Raw genomic sequence first — 18417 nt, 5'->3', positions numbered from 1 at the left:
TGCCATGCTCACACGTGTTTCCCGGGGACAGTCAGGGGGTGGGGGGCAGCTGGCACCCAGGACTCACCTGAGTGGGATCCCAGCTCCAGCCTTTTCCAGCTGATTGTTGAGTCCTCCCAGCCCCCATTTCTGCAGCGTGCCGGGCACCTGAGAGGACGCACCACAGGCCGCTGTAAATGGAACCCCGGGTGGAGAAGCCACCACTCATGGCAGGACAGAAGATGTCGGACCTTGTGGAGCGGCGCCACATGGCCAGGTGCTGGCCTTCTCATGAGCGGGGGCAGATGGCAAGGGGTGAGCAGTCCCGCTACTAATGAGGAGACAGGGCCAGGCATCCACGCTGGGGACTCCCGTGTGAGACACCAGGGCAGAGCTGACCCGACTCTGCAACTCAGACAAAGTCTGTGCTGAGGACGCACCACCTCCCTGCTCAGTCTGAGCGCGCTTCTGACTTAAACGCACAGAGAAAAAGATCTTTAAAAAAAGTCTTTATTTGAAGGCAAAACAGTAAAATCCACAAGAAATTGTTAACAACGTATGTTTACATTTGATCCTGAATCAGACACATTTGAACAATTCACAGCTACAGGAAACCTAGAACAAAATCAAATATTTTATCACATCAGGTTGAAAAGTTGGAGAGGACTTTGTGTCTTATTGAAAAGAATTTTTCAAAAATGTTTCTGTACAAACAAATGGCACCGCACCAAGCTGCCAGCCAAGTGTGGCCAATCCCGGCGGTTACCCCGGGCTCCCGGCAGAGACGGCTCCCTCCTGCCTCCCCTCCCTTTAGGGCTGGGTGGGGACAGGCAAAGTGACAGAGCAGGAGGCGGGGCCAGTGGTCACTCTCCACACCCTGGATGCGAATGGGCCGTCGCATGTGAGTGCTGGTGTGGGGGTTCCTCTAAGTGAAAAACACAAGTAGAGACGCTAAGGGCACAAATCCTCCGAGGGCGGTGTCATTCCATGATCTGAAGATGCCTCAGGTTGGCTTCCTTAGAACCTTTTGTTTCTGCAGGTAACAGCAAATGGCGAACATTCAAACAAAACAAAACAAAAAAACTCAAACAGCTAAAATAACTGAACTAGTGGCCAGTATGTCTCAGAGGAGTCAGGCTTCAAATTACCTCACTGGGGATCAGCCTAGATCAGTATTCTTTTTTCTAAAACTAAACCATTTGGAATAAAAATGAAAACCCTGTTTAACTTTGCAAATCAAAACGGTTTTGTTTTTCCACTTTTAAAGAGTGAGCAGTTACCAGCGCCTGGCCTGAGCCTTCTCACACACAACCCATGGGAGAGAGTGGGAGGGCCGGCCCCTCGGCACCCAGTCCCCGGCGGGCTGGCGTGCTCGCCAAGGGCCCCTCCGCACACTCGCACTGGTTTAAGAGGCTCGGATCTGAGGGGAGATGCGAGGCAGCTGTTCCTTCAGGTGCCAGGCATCCTTCTCTGGGAGTCTTGTGTTTCTCTCTTCACTGTCAAGGGAAATGAGCTCGTGGCTGCTTTCGCCGGACACCTCCTCGTGAATCTTACTTCTACATTAGAGCTGGTTTGCGGGTGGGGCCTGGGCCTTCCACGCCGTCAAGCACTGGTCACGCCTGCTGCAGTCTTCCTTCTCTCCTATCGCTCCCCAAGGTGGAGCAGCGTGTGAGAACCGAGATGTCCCTACCATCTTCCACTGCCAGTAAGCCGGGAAGGTCCCGCCAGCCCGTGTGACCGGCCCCTGGCGCGGCTCCTGCCCGAGGCGCGCCTACTTGCACTCGTCCCTGGCCTTCATGCGGGCGATGAAGGAGTAGCTCTTGTTCCTGCGGTAGTTCTCGTAGGGGTCGTCCAGGGCCACGCCCACGCCCTTGTACTGGTCCCACTTATCCCGGACATCACCCCCCTTGATGGGGTCCTGGATCCCTTGCTCTTTCACGCCGAGGCCACCAGATCCACTCCAGCCTTAGGGAGAGAGAGAGGAGTGGTTACAACCCACCAAGGAAGCGGAAATCGTGGTGAATTTACCAAGGGGAAGTTAAACAGGAATGCGTTTGGGAGTCGAACGTGCAGTCATGCAGTTTATGAATGTGAAACTGATGGAGTGAGAGAGAATGCCTGGTCAAACCCCTGCAGGCTCGCCCTTCCTACAAGTTCTGACCGTGAGTCGGAACTTTCTCAGACTCCATCACCCCCTCTCCCCGAACACCCAGAGCGGGCGGTTGTCTTCCCAGGAACCTTACCCATTTTCACCAGCATCTGATGTCCTTTGTTCTCTTCCCCGAGCCTTGAGTCAGGTATAGGAGGTGCTGAATTAGAACCCAGACCAGCCGAGGAACTAAAATTAAGACAGGTTACGTCTTTTAAAAAAGAGCGGATACATTTATTGGAATGAAAACTTAAGAGTATTACAGCAGGTAGCTTATATGAACCGTCACCAGCGCAAGATGGACACACACACACACGTTTCGTGTCTCTAGCATTCTTCTTTATCCTCTTCGCCAGCCAGATAAGGGGGCTCCCTAAGATGATGGCCCTGCCCCACGCTCAGCAGCTGGAGCAGGTCACACAGAACCCATAAAATGGTTAGAAAACACAGAGCCCAGCCACGGACGCGGGCTTTACAACAGACTGTAGAAAGGTGAGAGCGAGGTGTGAGATGAGGCGCCGCTGTCACTGTGCTAGTGCTCGCGGCGCCGCCCCGGCACGGACCACGCCAGCACATCTTCTAACGACACGTTTCAACATTCACAGCAAAGCATCAAAGGGCGCCGGCGCTACCAGAGGTCATTCGACAGTTAAGACAGAAATCTTACGGCGGGGTGGGGCTCCTGGACCGGGACCGACGTCTCCTTCCGGGGGAATAGGACTTGGAGCGGGAGCGGGAGCGGGAACGGGAGCGGCTTCGTGAGGAGCGAGATCGGCTGCGGCTCCTGTGGGGCCAGGGGAGAGCGGGGCAGGTCAGCACAGCCGCCACTGGAGCTGAGAAGCCTCAGGACTTGCACCCCATGAGGCAGTGCCCAGCCTACCTGGATCGGGAGCGAGAGTAGGAACGGGAGCAGGAACGAGACCTTGACCTTGAGTACGAGCCGGAGGACTTGGAGGACCTTGAGTTGGAGCGGGAGGAGGAGCGCCCTCGGCTCTTGGATCTGCTCCGTGACCTTGAGGGTCCGCTGCAGGGAGAGGCCTGGTGAGCCAGGGCCCGGCAGCTCCTGGCCCCTCCACAGGCTGTGCCCAGCCTGCCCGACCCTCAGTTTCTAGAAGACCCCAGATGTGCCCAGAGCAGATGCAGACACACTGGTTCACATCAGGGTTAAATACAGACCACAGCCCACTTCTCTCTCCTCGTGGAGTTTCAAGTTGGGCCTTGGAAACAGCTGCCAGCGACTCCAGTACCTTTATTGTGGGCGCTGGACCCAAGACCCGGGCAGAGGCCAAAAATGACCTTCCTCTGTCCAAGTGGGGCGTCAGCAAAGGCAGGGCTGGCTCCAAGCTGCCCTATGGTGGTACCCGCCCTGGAGGCCTGACCTCTGGCGGGGAGGGGGGGTGGACAAGTGCTCTCACCTGTTCCTCTTCTCCTGGCCTTTCCTCCGCCGGGCCCGCATTTTTGCTCGGAAGAACTCATAGAGGCCATTCTGCTCCCAGCCTTCGCTGTAAGACAGGGGTGTTCCCTGTGTGACCAGGGTGGCTCTCCTCCCCCAGGGAACTTGTGAAAGTCAGCAGGAATAAGCCCCACCCAACAAGCCTTTCCGCATTCACTCAGGACAGAGCAGGGGCCCAGCACAAAAAGCACTCGAGTAGTCGTTTCAACAGGGCTGCCCTTCCTTGGAGAAACTGGGCAGGGAGACCAGGCCGCCCGCTGGGAGGTGCAGAGGCTGGGATGCATACCCAGCTCCACGCCTTGCCACACTGGTATTTCTCCAACAGCTGAGGAGGGTCTGAGGGTCATTGTAACTGGGGACAAGCAGCTCTGTTTTGTATGCAGACAGGCCTGTGGCCTGACACAAGGCAGGAACCGATTTTAGCTGAAGCGATGATGCTGCTGGGGGAGGGGACCAGGAGAGGGACCTGTGACACAGCCTAATTAATATGAAGCGACTGGTGGCCTCCGAACGTGCCACACCTGAGACAAGTTCTTGTACTAATGCCTCAATCAGAGAAGCCCTTTATTGAGGGCCACTATAGGGGTGACACATCACACAAGCTGGCGGAGAAATGGGCTCCCTGACCGCAACAGTTCCTCACCTGGGCCTCACACCACCCTAGAAGAAGGCATGACTGTTAAAGAGTCTGTCTTGAAGCAAACACGGGGAAGACAAGCCAGGAGAGGGGACAGAGGCCACTCCTCCCATTGCCCGTCGCCCGGTTTCCTGGAGCCCCGTACCTGTTCCTGGGCCTGTCGTGGGACGGAGGGCTGTAAAAGGCCTCCACAGCGGCCAGCAGCCGCTCGCTGGGTGGCATGGGGGGTGGGAGGCGGATGTCTTTTGGATCCAAAGGCTTGTACTCATGGTCTTCCAGCTGCAGCAGAGAACACGGCCGTCACCGCACCCTGCCAGAGCCACCTCAGCCCCACCCAGGGAGCTGTAGGGGCTAGGGGACCAGGGGAGCCAGAGGTGGGAGACAGCAGCCCTGGGAATCAGAGGGCCTCATCCAGCCCCTCCTGGAAACCCCACTCTCTTGTAGAGTTTGGCCACACCAATGACTTTGTCCTAAATGGTGTGGTTGAGGGCTCCAATCAAGGCCGACAAAAGCACAGAGTTCTCTCTGTACAAAAATGCACACAGACGTGGCCTCTAAGCTTGGGTGAAGGAAAGACCCTTCTGTTTATTCAGACACACAGTGGACCCCAGATGCCCTCACTGGCCGACCACTACCCTGTGCCCAGACTCCCACCTCAGGGGTCCCACTATCTGCCCTTCCGCCCCTGACTCTCCATGCCACCTGGTGTGACCATCCTCCACCTCCAGTCTGCTAATGTCTCGGGGGCAGGGAGCACAGTGACCAATAAGGAGCCCCGACCCCTTCTCACCCCGTCTCCTCCTTGCTCACCTTGCTCCTCCAACAGAGGCCGCGCCTTTGCTGAGAAATCCCTGTCACCAGCCCCTGGACAAGGTGACTTCCAAGAGCGGGGACCAAGACGACCCACATCTCATGCCCAGCCCACTCTGAGTGGCAACCCCATTTGCAACCCTGGGAGGGAGGCTGGGAGGGAGCACAGGGGACAGAGGCCTTGCTCACAGCCCCAAGTGAGCCAGTAAGGCGGTGTCACATCCTCATCAGCTGCTCAAGTTCACTGGGGCACCGGAAACGAGGGGAAGGGGCCCTGGGAAGCTGCATTTTGTAGCCAAGTGGGAAACAGGTTCCACCTGTGAACTCTTCATGTGGAGACAGCACTCAACACAAGCATGCGTGGAGAAGCCTGGTGCTCAACTTGGCGACATTACCTTCACGAGGGGGGCCATCAGCCCAGCAGGGAGATCGAAGTAGGGCACGTTGGGGACCAGGCTGGGGTCATCATGGTTGATGTGGGGAGGGCCCTGTCGTCGCATGTGAGGGGGCTGCCCATTGAAGCCATGGGGAGGAGGGCCGAAGTCGGGGTGCTGGGGCCCTCCCCAAGGCGGGTGCTCGTTGATCCCGGGATGAGGCATGCGGTGGCCGGGGTGGTGGTGAGGAGGGCCCATCTCTGTAAAACAGAAACTCGTCTCAGGCCTGCTGGGAAGCCATCAGCTGGGCGGCACCGAATGCCCAGTCATACACGCGCCAACGGAAAGGGGCTCAGAGGCGGGCAAGGACGCCCACACCCACATCCTGGGCCCCCTGCCCAGCACCTTCCCTCCAACTGCTTCACTCACTGCTCGGGGAGATGCAGCGAGGAGGGGGCGGGGGGCCGGGGCTCGGAGTGGCCTGTCCTGCACCCACCGCAGCACCTGACAGACCTGACGGGTGAAGGAAGGAACCACAAGGGAAATCATATGACCAAACAGTGTGATGAGCGGAACTGTGTCCCCTGCAAATCCACCCCCAGTCCTGACCCCAGTACTTCAGAATGTGACCTGCATTTGGAAATGAGGCCTTTAAAGAGGTTACTACTTGAAGTGAGGCTTGACGAGAGGCCCTGAGCCAATATTGCCTGGTGTATGGAGATGAGAGAGACTGACACACACAGAGGGAAGACTGCCTGGAGACACAGAGAGAGGACGGCTGTCTACAAGCCAAGGAGAGAGGCCGCAGGAGAAACCAAGCCTGCTGACCCCCTATCTCGGGCCTCACCCTGTAGAACTAACAGCGAGAGAAAAGCCTCCTGCTGTCGGAGCTGCCCAGTCTGTGGGCTCTGTGACAGCAGCCCTGGGACACTCACACAAGCAGTAAACCTACTGCTGGTCTCCAAGCTCAATTTACAGTCAAGATGGATCAGAAAATGAAGATACAATCAGTAACAGAAAAGAAATGGAATTTTTAACACACAAACAAAAAACTGACAAAACTAAAGATTCTTTGAAAAAGCCAATAGAAAAAGTGATGAAAGTAGAGACGAGGAACAGGGAACAGCACCACAAGCGCAGGCAGGCCTGGACTCAGTGCCCGCTCACCGCCCGTCTGCCCACCATGGGCGCTGGGGACTTCCTTTTCCGCCAGCACCCCACCATCTCCCCTTCTGCAGGACAGATAGCGCCCTATCCCTGCGGTGAGTGAAAAGCGCAAACGGGGCTTCACACCTCCACAGCCAGACTGACCTCATCTCCCCGCTCCCATCCTGAGGGCCCGGGCTGGACTTCCCCGTCACCCTACGGCCCTCAGCCTGTCACCCTGGCTCAGGGCACACTGGGCCACACGGCAGGACCTCGAGCAGCGCCGACAGCCTGCTTAGGAGGCCGATCGGCTGGGCACCCCTCCAGGCCCTGCCAGCAAGTGACCTGACCTTTGCAGGGACCGCGGGGCAGGGGGAGGCGTTCGCTCACCAGCAGGGAAGTCCCCCTGGGGGTAGTCGAAGCGGTGCGGGTAGGGCGGCCGCTCGAAGGGGTGCCGCGGGGGGAAGTCGTCCTGCATGAAGCGGGGCGGGAAGCGGTTGAAGTTGTGCGGGTGCGGCGGCTGGTTGAACTGCGGGTGCTGCTGGTGGGGCGGGAAGGGCCCACGGAAGGGCGGTGGCCGCTGCATGCGGAAGGGCGGCTCACGCTGGCCCGCGCCCCAGGGTGGCTGCTCGTGCTGGCTGTTCCAGGGGCCCTCAAACTGGCTGTTCCAGTTGGGGTCGGGCTGGCTGTTCCAGGGAGCGTCACGCTGGCCGTTCCAGCCGGGGTCCCCGCGCTGCTCGCCCCACATACCCTCGTGGCTGTTGTTCCAGGGTGGGCAGTGGGGTGGCCCGCCCTGGTGGTGCGGGTACGGGGGCTGCTCGGGAGGCTGCAAGGCAATGAGCGGACGTGAGGCCTGGCCCGCACCAGGCACGCGGGGCACTCAGCACACATCTGCCGGTGTTGCTCTCCGACCATGGAGGCGGCCCGGCCTGAACCCCAGCACCTCCTGGAGCTGCAGGCCTACAGCCCAGCCAGGCACCGCCTCCTTCTCTCTGACTTGTGCAGAGGATGCTGTGGTGCCCACTCGCCCGCACCCTGGGCCCAGACTCTCAAAAAGTGCAGCCACATCTGGGCCGGGGACATCCCCAACCTTGTGCCTGACAGGAGCAGGTGGACAAGCAGCAGCCCCTGAGCCCCTCCAGGTGGCAGTGCAGGGGTGCACCCCCACTACTTCCAGGGCGCAGAGACTGAGCCACGGGGGCCCGCGGCAGACCCTCACCCTGACAACATCCCTTCCCTGTCACTTCTCTCCCCTACGCTGCCTCCTGGAGTCACCTGCCCTCTCAAATCCTTGGTTCAGAGTCTGTACCATTACCAGGAAACATTTTTCCGGAAGCTGAAAACAGGAAGCTCTGCATCTTACTCAGCCACTGCTTTGAAGACTTACAAAGCCAGGATGGCAACCCAAACTCAGGGCCAGCGTGGCCTGTGCCTGGGTGAGGTGCCCAGAGGGCCCACCTCTAGGGTCAGGGCCGGTTGGCTCCAATGACTGCAAGCACAGGGAGGCTGGCCCAGGCCACCACACTCTCAGGACTTTCACTGAGAAGCCAGAAAGTCAGACTTTAAGTCTGCCAACTGTTTCAAAACGTGTAAGAGCCCACGTGGGCAGGCCAGTTCGTGGTTTCTGACTGGGGACTTTGGGAGCACTGCTGGCCCTCAGTGAGGGGCCTCGCTGTTGTGAGCCTAACTTGCCAGTCCCTGAAAACAGCGCCAGGAGACACCGGGGCATCTGTTGCCACACCCACAAAGTGGGGATGAGAACTGATCCCACATCAGAGGGCTCACAGCAGGCACTCAGGGGAGGGAGCTGTCTTTGGGGATGCCCCAACTTTCGTGAAGTTACATCTCTTGTCCTGAAGCTGAGGGTAGGCTGGAGGGACCCAGCCACTTGTCAGTCCAGAGCTGTCTCCCTTCCATCCTCACGACCTCTACCAGGGAGGGCCTCACCCACCACGCCCGGTCCTGGGGCAAGTGGACACCCGGGGCTGAGCCTGAACGCTCTCACCAGGCCCAGTGGCCGAAGAGCAAGCTGAGAGGTATTTTCCAGTCATGCTATGCGGGGTGAAATGACCCCTGCCTCAGCCTAGACATTTCCGACCCCAAGGAACCAGGAGACAGGGACCAGGATCCCAGCCCAGAAGACACTGCCAGCCTGATATTCCCGACTCTCCCTTTCCTTACAGAAGCACCATGTTCTTTCTAGGGAGACGAGATGTGGACACTCTGCTGGTCGAACCAGATGAAAAAGAGAAAGAAACAAATCTCCTTGCTGTACTTAACAGTGTGAAATTTCGCAGCACTCACAGGAAGACGGGGACCAGTATCACTGAGACGCCCAGGTAACCAAAGTGCCAGAGAAGGATGTAAAAGGCCTGACTTTCTTCCCTGGCAGGGTCCTCATACCTTGGGAAGACTATCATTCTTGCCACCAACACCCCGAACACCAGACCCCGCTGCAGAATCTCATTTCCCAGGGAGCGGCTAAAAGCCTATCGACCCGCAGAGGCCACCACCCACTGGCATGCCATCCAGTTAGGCCCAAGTGTGCCCCAGCCAGCTACCCCCGCAACAAGTTTTAAGAGTTACCTGCTGTTGGCCCCAAGGAGCAACAGGGTGAGGCTGGTCAAACCACGGGGGCTTGTTAGGTGGGATCTGGTCGTGGGGCCCAGGGCCCCGGGGCCCCGTGGCGGCAGGGTCCTGGACCCCTCCTGAGGCGTCGTACTCAGAAGAGCCAGGTATCTGGATGGGAGGCTTGCTGTCATCTAGAGCCAGGCAGGAAGGCAGTTAGAAAAGGCCCCCGGCAGCAGGGGGCGCCACCTGAAATGATCTGCAAGCCCTCAGGGACAACCCAGGCTGGCTTTATTTCCAGGTAGACCCTTAATTCCTGACCCCACTGAAAGCTGCCACTGCCTCAGGGAAGGCAGCAAAAAGGAGAGGACTGACTGTGCTCAGGACATATACCCTCTTCTTCAAAAGCTTTACAATAACTATCTTTAGTTTTGCCATATGGATTTTAGTTTGCTCAAGAATTGTATCACTGAGTTTTATTAAATACCGTTTCTGCGTCTAGTTGAAAGATCATTTCTTCCCACCTGATCGGTTACCTTGTTAAATTTTCTAGTATCAAACCATCCTTACGTATTCCCGGGACATACCCTGTTTAGGAATGATGTATGTTTTAAATATTTCGCTAGATTTCACCTGTTAAGATTTTGTTTAGTATTTCTGCTTCCTTGTTCAAAAGTGATCCTGGGTTGCATTTTTAATTCTTTCCCTGTCTCTGCCCACCTGGTGAGTTATCCTAGTCTCGAGAAATGACTTGGATAGCTTTCCTCTCCATTCTCTAGGATGTCTTGTCCAGGAGAAGAACTGTCCCGGTTACAAGGGTTGGATTACATTTACCTGTGAAATCACTTGCCTGGTGCTGGTAAATAAATGAGAATGTGCTCCTCGGCCTGGGCCTGAGACTACAGAACCAGAGCCTTTCTTGGGGGAGAAGACTGCTGTCTGGAGGCTGCCCCCCGAGGGCGGGTGCTGAGGGAGCCGCGTACCAGGCTGGGAGGTTGGCGGGATGGCCGGGGCAGGCGTGGGGGCCGGGGGCGGGGCAGGCGGCGGCGGTGTGGCCTTGACTTCGGCTTCCATTTGTGGCATCTGGATCTGCTGCTGCTGCTGCTGCTGCTGCTGCTGCTGCTGCTGCTGCTGTTGTTGCTGCTGCTGCTGCTGCTGCTGCTGTTGCTGGGCCAGGCTGTTGACAAACTCCTCGTGCTGGGTCTTGAGGGTCTGGATCTGCTGCTGGAAAGCCAGCTGCACCGGCTGGACCACCGAGGAGTACTCACTGATGAGGGTTGCCTAGCGGAGGTAAGGGCAGCTGGTGCTCAGGAGCTGCACAGGGACAGATGCCTGCGGGGCACCCAGGAGGTCGGGGTGCTGCCATGGGTAGCCAGGCCCGGGACCCAGGGCAGGCAGGCGATGGTCACATCACTGTCAACCTGGGCTTGACCACCACAGAGCATCTCAATCTAGCCAAATCTGGTGATGTTCAGTGCAGGGCAGTTTAGAATCCCTAACAATGGGGGCAAACAAGGCAGCCAGGCCCTGGACTGCAGTGCAGTTAAAATCCCACCACGACACATGTCCTAGGACGCGCTCACAAGCTGCATTTGTTTCTTGCTATACAGCTTTGAGCAAGTTCCAACCTCCCTGGAGCCTTAATTTTCTCATCTGTAAAACGGGAAAACAAGACCTACCTTGGAGGATCTGGGGGAAAATTCATTGAAAGAGCCCAGGGTGGCTCCGTAACCACGAGCTGCTACCACCAGTGCAGGAGGAGAAAAGCAGTGAGTTGTCACTGAGGTATGGCAGTGTGAGCCCGTTTTTATTTACCAACAAAAAAAGGGGGTAAAATTTAGAGAAAGTCTGAAATGCACTTTCCTCGTTTGCCTTTCTGAGCATGAAAGCGTCTCCCCAGCGGGGAGGGTGGCAGTCAGGAGCATCAGAGAAAACGGTCAACACAGAGTTTCTGACAGGCAACCAGACCTTTGTAGGAAGATGACATCTTCCGGCCTGAGAAATTGGGGCACAAACTGTAATTTTATTCTAGCTGCTGCAGATGGGGCAGCAATGCTGGTGCCACAGCAGAGGTAACCAAGGAGCTCTGGTCCTCCTCTCCCTGCCCTGTGACCCTGTCCTCTGAGCAGGTGCCCCCTCAGAGAGAAGCAGATCGTGCACAGGGGAACAACGTGCATGACACGACGACTGCAGCGGCCCAGACTACATCGGGGTTTCCTCACACTCCCATCGTGCCTAGAGGACCAGCACAAATGGGCCAAGACACCACTGAGAGCAGCTTCTAAACCAGGCACCTCGGTCACAAGGGCGCCAGGAAGAAAGTCCGGTGGGCTCACAGAGGACATGCTCGTCAGCTGCTGTGCACGGGGTGGGGCCCAGAAGCTGCTTCTCAGACCCCAGCCTCCTACCTCTCACCACCATCCTGGGGGGCACATCTGGGAGCCCAGTTTGGAAAATGCCACCAGATCTCTGGGTCACCACCCCACTGGCCACGTGCAGCCCAGGTAGGGCAAGCAGGCCCCCTGACTTCCAGGAACGTGCAGGGGTGGCAGCAGGCAGACCCTCCGATGGTACCGCCCTGCCCCGGGGAGTGGTGTGGGGGTGGTGACACTCACCTGGTACTGGCCGAGCCCCAGGGCCGGGCTCTGTAACTGCTGGATGATGGAGTCGTCAAAGTAGCCGTTCTTCTCCCAGAGCTGCAGGAGCTGGATGTGGGGGAGGAGGGAGAGACCACGTCAGGGGGAAACCAGCGCCACCCGCCCCCCGGCCCCTCTCCCCTGCCCCTCCCGGCTGCCCCACGTACCCGGGCGATCTTCTGCTGCTTGTCCTCCTCCACAGCCAAGAAGCTGGTACAGTAGATGGGCACCACAACCTTCTGCAGGGCGGCCAGCAGCTCCCTGGCCTGCTTGCGCTGGCTGTGAGGGAGAGACCTTCCGCGCGTCAGGGCCCTGGGGCGGGACCCGGCCACGCGCCCGTTACCATCGCGGCTCCAGCCACAGCACCCTCTGCCTTCTTGGGACACGGGCCCCCAACCCGGCCGGGACAAGGGCTGGGCTCCCTGCAAGACCTGTGCTGGGGCCTGGGCCCAAGTGACAGACGGACAGCGGTGGGTGGAGGGAAAGAACACAGCTTGGGGGCCTGCAGAACAAGGCCTGTCACCCTGGGCCCCTCATCAGTAAAATAACTCTCCCCTCCCAGGGTGGCATGAGGATGGAGAGACGCAGGCCTGGGAGAGCCCCAGCTGTCCACAGGGCTCTGGGCCTGGTCCACGTAGCTGCGCTCAGCACTGTCACGGCCTCTGCACAAGGAAACTTGGGCTTCCAGGAGGCAGAGGGAGTATGCGGGCTGCCAGGTGCCTAGGAGCCTGAGGCCGGGCAGGGTGAGGCAGCCTCTTGGGGGCACTCAGTGTATAAATGGGTGAGGAGGCCCCCCAAGGCTGTGCAATGAGGTGGCAGAGCTCCCAGGGGAGGACATGGGAAAGAAGGTGGGCGGCTGGAACCCCTCCCAGAGGAAGCTCAGAAAGGGCAGCGAGTGCCAGGATTGGGAAGCTAGGCTGGGCCGGGGGGTGGGGAGGTCCAAGCAGGAGGACAGGGCGAGAGGCACTGGGCTCCCAAGAGTGAGGCTTGGGAAGAGCGTGGCTGGAGGAGTGCCAGAAACAGGGCCACCTCCCCAGAGCTGCCTGGAGTTGGCACAGCGGCGGGTGAAGGAGGGCAGACAAGGTTGCAAACGGCTGCTTATTTCCCAGCGGAGGAGAAATAAGGGAAGGACGAGGCAGAAGCGCCGAGTGAGAACCAAACCACCTGGGTGGCAAAGGAAGCAGGGAGGGCTGGGGCCCCAGCTGCACGTGGGCAGAAGACAGGTGAGACCCAGGGCTGATTCTGCTGCCCTCACAGGAGCTATCCTTCAGCCTGCCAAGTTCAAAGCCAACGTGGCAGCCGGTCTTCCCAGCTACAGGCTAGCCTCACTAGCACTGTGTGCGTCCACCTGTCTCTGGCCCAAGCATCTGGTTTCTTGACTTCTGTCATAAGGCACCAAAGAATGGTGTGGAAGTAAACACCAGCCTGGCCTTGGGAGGGTTGTGTGTGGGGCTGGGACAGAGGGTTAGCTCGGGGACCCTACTGGAAGATTCCTGAAGGAGAGCAGAGTCAGGTGACGGGTGGGTGTGTAGGTAAGTGAAGAGGGGCTGGCAGCTGACAGAGAGACACTGAAAAACACTCAGAAACTACCCCGAGGAGAGCAAGGAGCGAAGAGACAGCATCCCAACTGAATGTGGGGGGCGGGTGTCCTCCTGATGGAGGGCTCTTGGCCCAGACCGGCCCTCCCCTGGGGTCTTTGGAAGTGATCCCCAGACCCAGGACAGGCCCGGCTCCGGAGTGCAGAGCAGCGGCCCAGGAGAGGGAGAAGGAGCGGGGGAAGGCAGAGGGTGGGCCCTCACCAGTGGTGTAGCACGTCGTTGATCAAGTAGATGAGGTGCAGCCGCAGCTCGAAGTGCGCCCCATCAGCCGTGATGCGGTTCCGGAGGTGGCCGGCCATCAGCTCACAGTGCGGGGGGGACTTGGCATTGCTGAACATCCAATTCTTCCCGGCCTGCAACAGCCAGGGTGGTGGGTGAGTGGGGCTGGGCAGGGCACGCCCCATGGCCTGGCCTGACTTCTGTCTCTCTCAGCAGCCCTTGGAGGTCCTCAAGAAGGAAGGGAAGGGAGAGACGGGGTGCCCCTAGAGCAGCCCCGGCCCAGACAGGCTGCGGGGACTCCCAGCTCATCAGGAACACTCTCCACTCTCCCCAACTCCTGCCCTCACCGAGATGGCATCTTTGGTGCAGGTGTCAATGATGGGCTGCAGCAGGTTGTCAAACTCATTCATATCCAGCTGGGTCTCCTCCAGGAGCTTCTGCATCTGCTGCTCTACCGCGTGGGCCACGGCTGCCGTCACCTGCTCCTGGGAGGCCAGGCAGGACCAAGACTGCGTGAGGAGAGGCCTCCACCCGGGCCCCTCCAGGCTGGCCCACCAGTACCCTGACACCCACACGAGGAGGTCCCATTCCTCACACCCAAAGTCCCTGACACGCATCTGTGACTCACAGGCACAGCACACAGACTGGGCCAAGGACAGAGCCAGACAAGATACCGTGGGAGATGATGTCTGCTGCCCAGGTGACAGACGGAAAAATTAAGACCCAGAGAAACAGGCAACCTCTGCACATCAATTCACCCAAAAAAGAAATGAAAATGAATGACGGGTGTGAACACAGTATGGAGGGGACACGTAAATGGTCCCCAGTCAAGCAAAAGGAGAGCAACTTCACTAGCTATCAGGGAACTGGAAATCAAAACACGATGCCAGGCTTCTGCCTGTTAGGTTGGCAAACTGAGACACTGGCTGAGATCCAGCACTGCTGTGGGACAGGTGGTCAGCCCGGGGCCGGCTGAGGCTGGAGTGGCCAGCCTGCGAAGAGCTCTGTACAGAAACCACGGGTGAGTGTTCTGGAATGGTTTGCTTTCAGTAACACAACAGTAACTTTACATATTAACTCTAGTAATAAAACTGGGGCAGGTGTTTCAGGTGTCTTATTTTTTGTTCATCTTATTTTCTGGTAATACATCCTACTGTGTTTGGCTAGAATATGAGACTGTGACAGATCAGGCAAAAGGGTCCTTCCTCACAACAGCTTGGGGTGACCTGACTAGCAGAGGCTGGTGCCAATGGCACCAGAGGCCACCTGGCATTCTCCGTTACACAACTTCTAACGTGCAGTCTTGCTTGTCAGTCTCCACCCTAGCACAACAGGTGTGCGTGTATCCAAGCTTGTGCAATGATCTCACTGGGGTGAGAAGCAAGCTCGGTGTCCAGCATCGGGATCATGCTAAACACAACACAGGGGGATTGCAGCACTGGAGTGACAATGGTGGCGATGCACGGAGCCCCGGGCCACAAGCTGTCCCCATCCTCAGTGCTGACATCTATTATTAGTACCAATGTACAGATGTAAAAACTAAGGCAGAGAGAGTGAGCTCTGGGTACCCACCTCAGAATGAGAGGGGAAGGGGAGCAGGCCCGTACCTGTCTGAGGGCCAGCAGGTGCTGCTCCTGCTGCTGCAGGTTCCACTGGCTCTGCTGGATGAGCTCGTCCATGGACGGGGTTCCCTGGGCTGGCGGGATGGGCGCAGCAGGGGCCAGCGGGGGCTGTGGCAGGGGTGGCAGGGCCGTGGTCGGCTCTAGCTCTGGGGCCTGCTGCTTGCAGATGACTGGCAGGGGAGGAGGAGAGGTGGCCCCATGAGGAGGTGGCTGGGGTCCAAGTGTCCCCTTGGCTGTCTCTTGGGCAGCTCTAAGCCAAAGGGGCTCCTCAAACAGGCATGTTTCCTCTCACCCCACGCTCCACCCCCTCCAGAGCCCCCTGCTGCTCCAAGGCTGGCACAGCTACACCCACAGACCCAAGCCAAAAGCCAAGATGGTACGTGCACCTCTCCTTTGCACCTCATGCTAACAAGCTGCCCCCCGTAGTCAAGTCACCCTCTTAGATCACATGCCAAGCTGTGTCCTGCCGCCACTGCCATGACTCTGCTGTCACCTGCATCACTCTGGGAACTGGTTTCCCTGTGTCCAGTCCTGCCCTGCCACCCCTCCCCTGCCAAGGACCAGCCTCAGGTGGTACCAAGACTAGACAAGCACAGAAATGGCGAGAGAGCATCTTGGCACTTTTATAGCAATTTGACGTTTCCCAGCTCACACTTTTATTTTGCAAAACTATACTTTCCACAACAGGTTGGAAAAACACACAAAACCAGCTCTTTATTAGAGTCTGTGAGGCACCATTCTAGAACAGTCCTGGGTCTCAGTCCTCTCAAACTACCAGAATGAAGAGCTGGCTACAACAGGCTGACCCTGCTCCGGAACACAGTCCTGATATCCTTCAAAAACTCCCCCAAAGCTTCCAGAATCCCCAATTCCTTGACAAGCCAAACCTGCCTGCTCTGCATTCTCCCTTCTGGCCACTCCAAGAATCTCTTCTCTTCTGGGCTTAGACACCCTGAGCTTTTGTCCCCTCTACTCCCCAGCCCCTCCTAAGGCTTGTTCCTCTGCCCAAACACCCTTGTCTCCTCAGTTTCCATCTGCCTAACTCTGACATGTCCTTCAACAGCAACGGAGATACTGTTTCCTGCAGAAATCACTTCCTGAGCCCCAATCTTTCCCTGCTAGAAGCACCCCAACCCTGCCCCCCTCCACTATGGCACCAAGTTCCCAGCATCCCCGATTTCTGACCTTCCAGGGTGAGAGTGGGCTCTCTTCACAGGGGAAGCAGCTCTTGCCTTACAGTCACTCAAGGCAAAACATTGTCTTCCTCTGCCCAGCGATGCCACCCGCAGCAACATCCAACCAGTGCTTCAGTTCACAGATTCTATCCCTTAACCCCACCTGCCCCCATGCCTATTCCCTCCATTCAACCCGCCAACTTAAATCGGACATTACCATCAACTGCCAGCTTCATTGGTCCCAGCCTATACTCATGCTCCCTCCAGCCTGTCCTCCACACAGGCCACATGGATCCATCTCTCCCTAGTTTCAAATTCCCTCGTGGCTTCCAGCTGCCTATGGCAGGGAGTTTATAAAGTTGATGTCCTGGGGCCAAGGAACGGCTACTCTAGAAACACGTAAGCACATACAACATTTTGCCTACAATTTCAGGCAGCTGACTTCCTCCACCCTCATCTCAAACCTAAACAGGCACCAAAAGAACCCCCGGACTAAGGAAGAAAACCCAAACTTCCCCCCGGTATTGACCACTCCAGATCAAACCCTTCCCTTGTCTATGTATGTCTATGCTCCAGCCATGCTGGGCTTCTCATGGTTTCTCCCCCCGGTTCTCCAAACACACTGTGCTTGTTCAAGACCCTGTACTTTTGCTGTGCCTTACAAATGCTTTGTTGAACACCTATTCTGTGCTATCTATTAAAAACAATGACCCAAACAAAGTCTAGTTGGCCTCGGGGCACCTGTAGTCCAGGCAGCATTCACCTTTCAATCGACTTGGCAATCTGGAACACAACCTATTTAGAAACTAGGGATTCACTACTGAACAAGACAGATAAGCGCTCAGGGACCCTACCACCGGGTGACTAACTGTCTGTTAGTCAAAGACCAGCTGCGATTCCTAACTCCAACTTAAACTCTTTTTAAAGGCCAGAATCCTGATGCCCAACTCTATGAACATAAACAGCTGCCAAGAACAAAAACACATAGGACAATTCATTTTGATTAAGACTGCAACCATCTTAAATGCACAAAAACCCTGCCGGACCCAGAGAGCCCGAAAAAGGGGCTGGAGGGTACCCGCCCCGAGGGTCCTATCCAGTCAGGCTTCTATCACTTCCTCCCTCGAAAACACTGAAGCAGTCACTCTACTTCGCTGACCTCAGTCATCACGTTTGCAAGACAACAGTAAAATTCCTGATCCAGAGCCCAGGAGGAGGATCGATAACCTCGTTCTCCATTTCACTCGGACCCAGCAGCCGCACGGTGCAGGGCACTGGGAACAGCGGAAGGGATCGCGAAGACCAAGCTAACCCATTTTCACAGTGAAAGAGCACGCGACCCCAAAGAAGGCGGTTTGTGGCAGAGCCCAAAATGGAATCAGAGAAAGGAATCACTCGAGGGGGCGGCCTGAGAGCTGATGAAGACTCACGCTGCTGCTGCTCTAGCGCCAATTTGCACTTGTAGTAACTGTAGAACTCGCCACCAAATAGAAACGAGAATTTCGGGTTGTCCTTCTGCTTCTCCATCGTCATCTTTTCAAACTCGGGCCCGTTCCGAGCCACGAACTGGGCCAGCTTGTCGATGACATTTCGAAGCTCCTGGTCTGAAAGACGGAGAAAAGGCCACGCGAGGCGTCAGTGAGGACCGCCCAAATCCGGGGGCCCTGGCGTCCCAGCCAGCGTCCGTCGGGCCGGGGTCCCTAGGGGTGGGCCTCAGAGAGGCCGCCCTTGTACGGGTCCCGATAGGGGCCAGAAGCTCGCCGGGAATGCGGGGATACGCGGGAGAGGCCGCAGGCGAACCCGAGAGGCCGAGCCCCGCCCCCTCCTGGGCCCGGGGATCCCGGGCGGCTGAGCGGGCCAACAAGGAATTCCGGGAGGAGAGAAACGGCCCCTAAGCCGGGGCTGGGCCTCACCGTCGGGCGGCAGCGGCATCTCCATGGCTCCGGCAGCGGGGAACGTCCTCCGGCGCCTCACGATCGCCCACCAGGGCCGTCTGCGGAAGCCGGCCGGAAGTGGCGTGAGGGGCCTTTTACGGCTGGCCTCGCGGGCTG

At 57.6% G+C, this 18417-nt stretch overlaps 2 protein-coding genes across 5 annotated transcripts in view; one reads left to right on the top strand and one right to left on the bottom strand.

The window, feature by feature from the left end:
- Window positions 1–1206, top strand: part of C22H19orf44 (chromosome 22 C19orf44 homolog) — an 11111-nt gene extending 9905 nt beyond the window's left edge. The window contains 1 exon segment of the mRNA XM_032465362.1: window positions 121–1206. The gene's annotated coding sequence lies outside the window, so the exon portion shown is untranslated.
- Window positions 474–18417, bottom strand: CHERP (calcium homeostasis endoplasmic reticulum protein). Of its 4 annotated transcripts, none has more exons than XM_032465357.1 (18): window positions 18280–18417; window positions 17797–17970; window positions 15177–15361; window positions 13917–14054; window positions 13552–13703; window positions 11920–12064; window positions 11732–11821; window positions 10100–10397; window positions 9135–9310; window positions 6939–7374; window positions 5832–5915; window positions 5424–5662; window positions 4364–4497; window positions 3544–3630; window positions 3009–3152; window positions 2796–2912; window positions 2223–2317; window positions 474–1944 (listed from the first exon to the last, which is right to left on the bottom strand). In XM_032465357.1, exons 1-18 carry the CDS (start codon window positions 18302–18304, stop codon window positions 1751–1753), a joined length of 2913 nt encoding a protein of 970 aa, XP_032321248.1. In that variant the 5' UTR covers window positions 18305–18417; the 3' UTR covers window positions 474–1750. The 4 variants fall into 4 exon arrangements, with proteins under 4 accessions (XP_032321248.1, XP_032321250.1, XP_032321251.1 ...); XM_032465359.1 differs by having other exon boundaries at window positions 11920–12031; XM_032465360.1 differs by lacking the exon at window positions 5832–5915 and having other exon boundaries at window positions 1751–1944; window positions 18280–18304.

Source organism: Camelus ferus, chromosome 22 (genome assembly GCF_009834535.1).
Source record: "Camelus ferus isolate YT-003-E chromosome 22, BCGSAC_Cfer_1.0, whole genome shotgun sequence".
NCBI classification, from domain to species: Eukaryota; Metazoa; Chordata; class Mammalia; order Artiodactyla; family Camelidae; genus Camelus; species Camelus ferus.
The sequence above is the reverse complement of the archived record's forward strand: the minus strand, read 5'-3'. Positions and strand labels throughout refer to the sequence as shown.

What these genes read in the sequence shown, in the direction of transcription:
- CHERP (XM_032465357.1), bottom strand. Translation starts at nt 18,304, where the DNA reads ATGGAGATGCCGCTGCCGCCCGACG. An exon ending in ACCTGCTGGCCCTCAGACAG is followed by an intron (nt 14,055 to 15,176) that starts GTACGGGCCTGC and finishes CTGGCCTCCCAG; the next exon opens with GAGCAGGTGACGGCAGCCGT. An exon ending in TCAGATGCTGGTGAAAATGG is followed by an intron (nt 1,945 to 2,222) that starts GTAAGGTTCCTG and finishes TCTCTCCCTAAG; the next exon opens with GCTGGAGTGGATCTGGTGGC.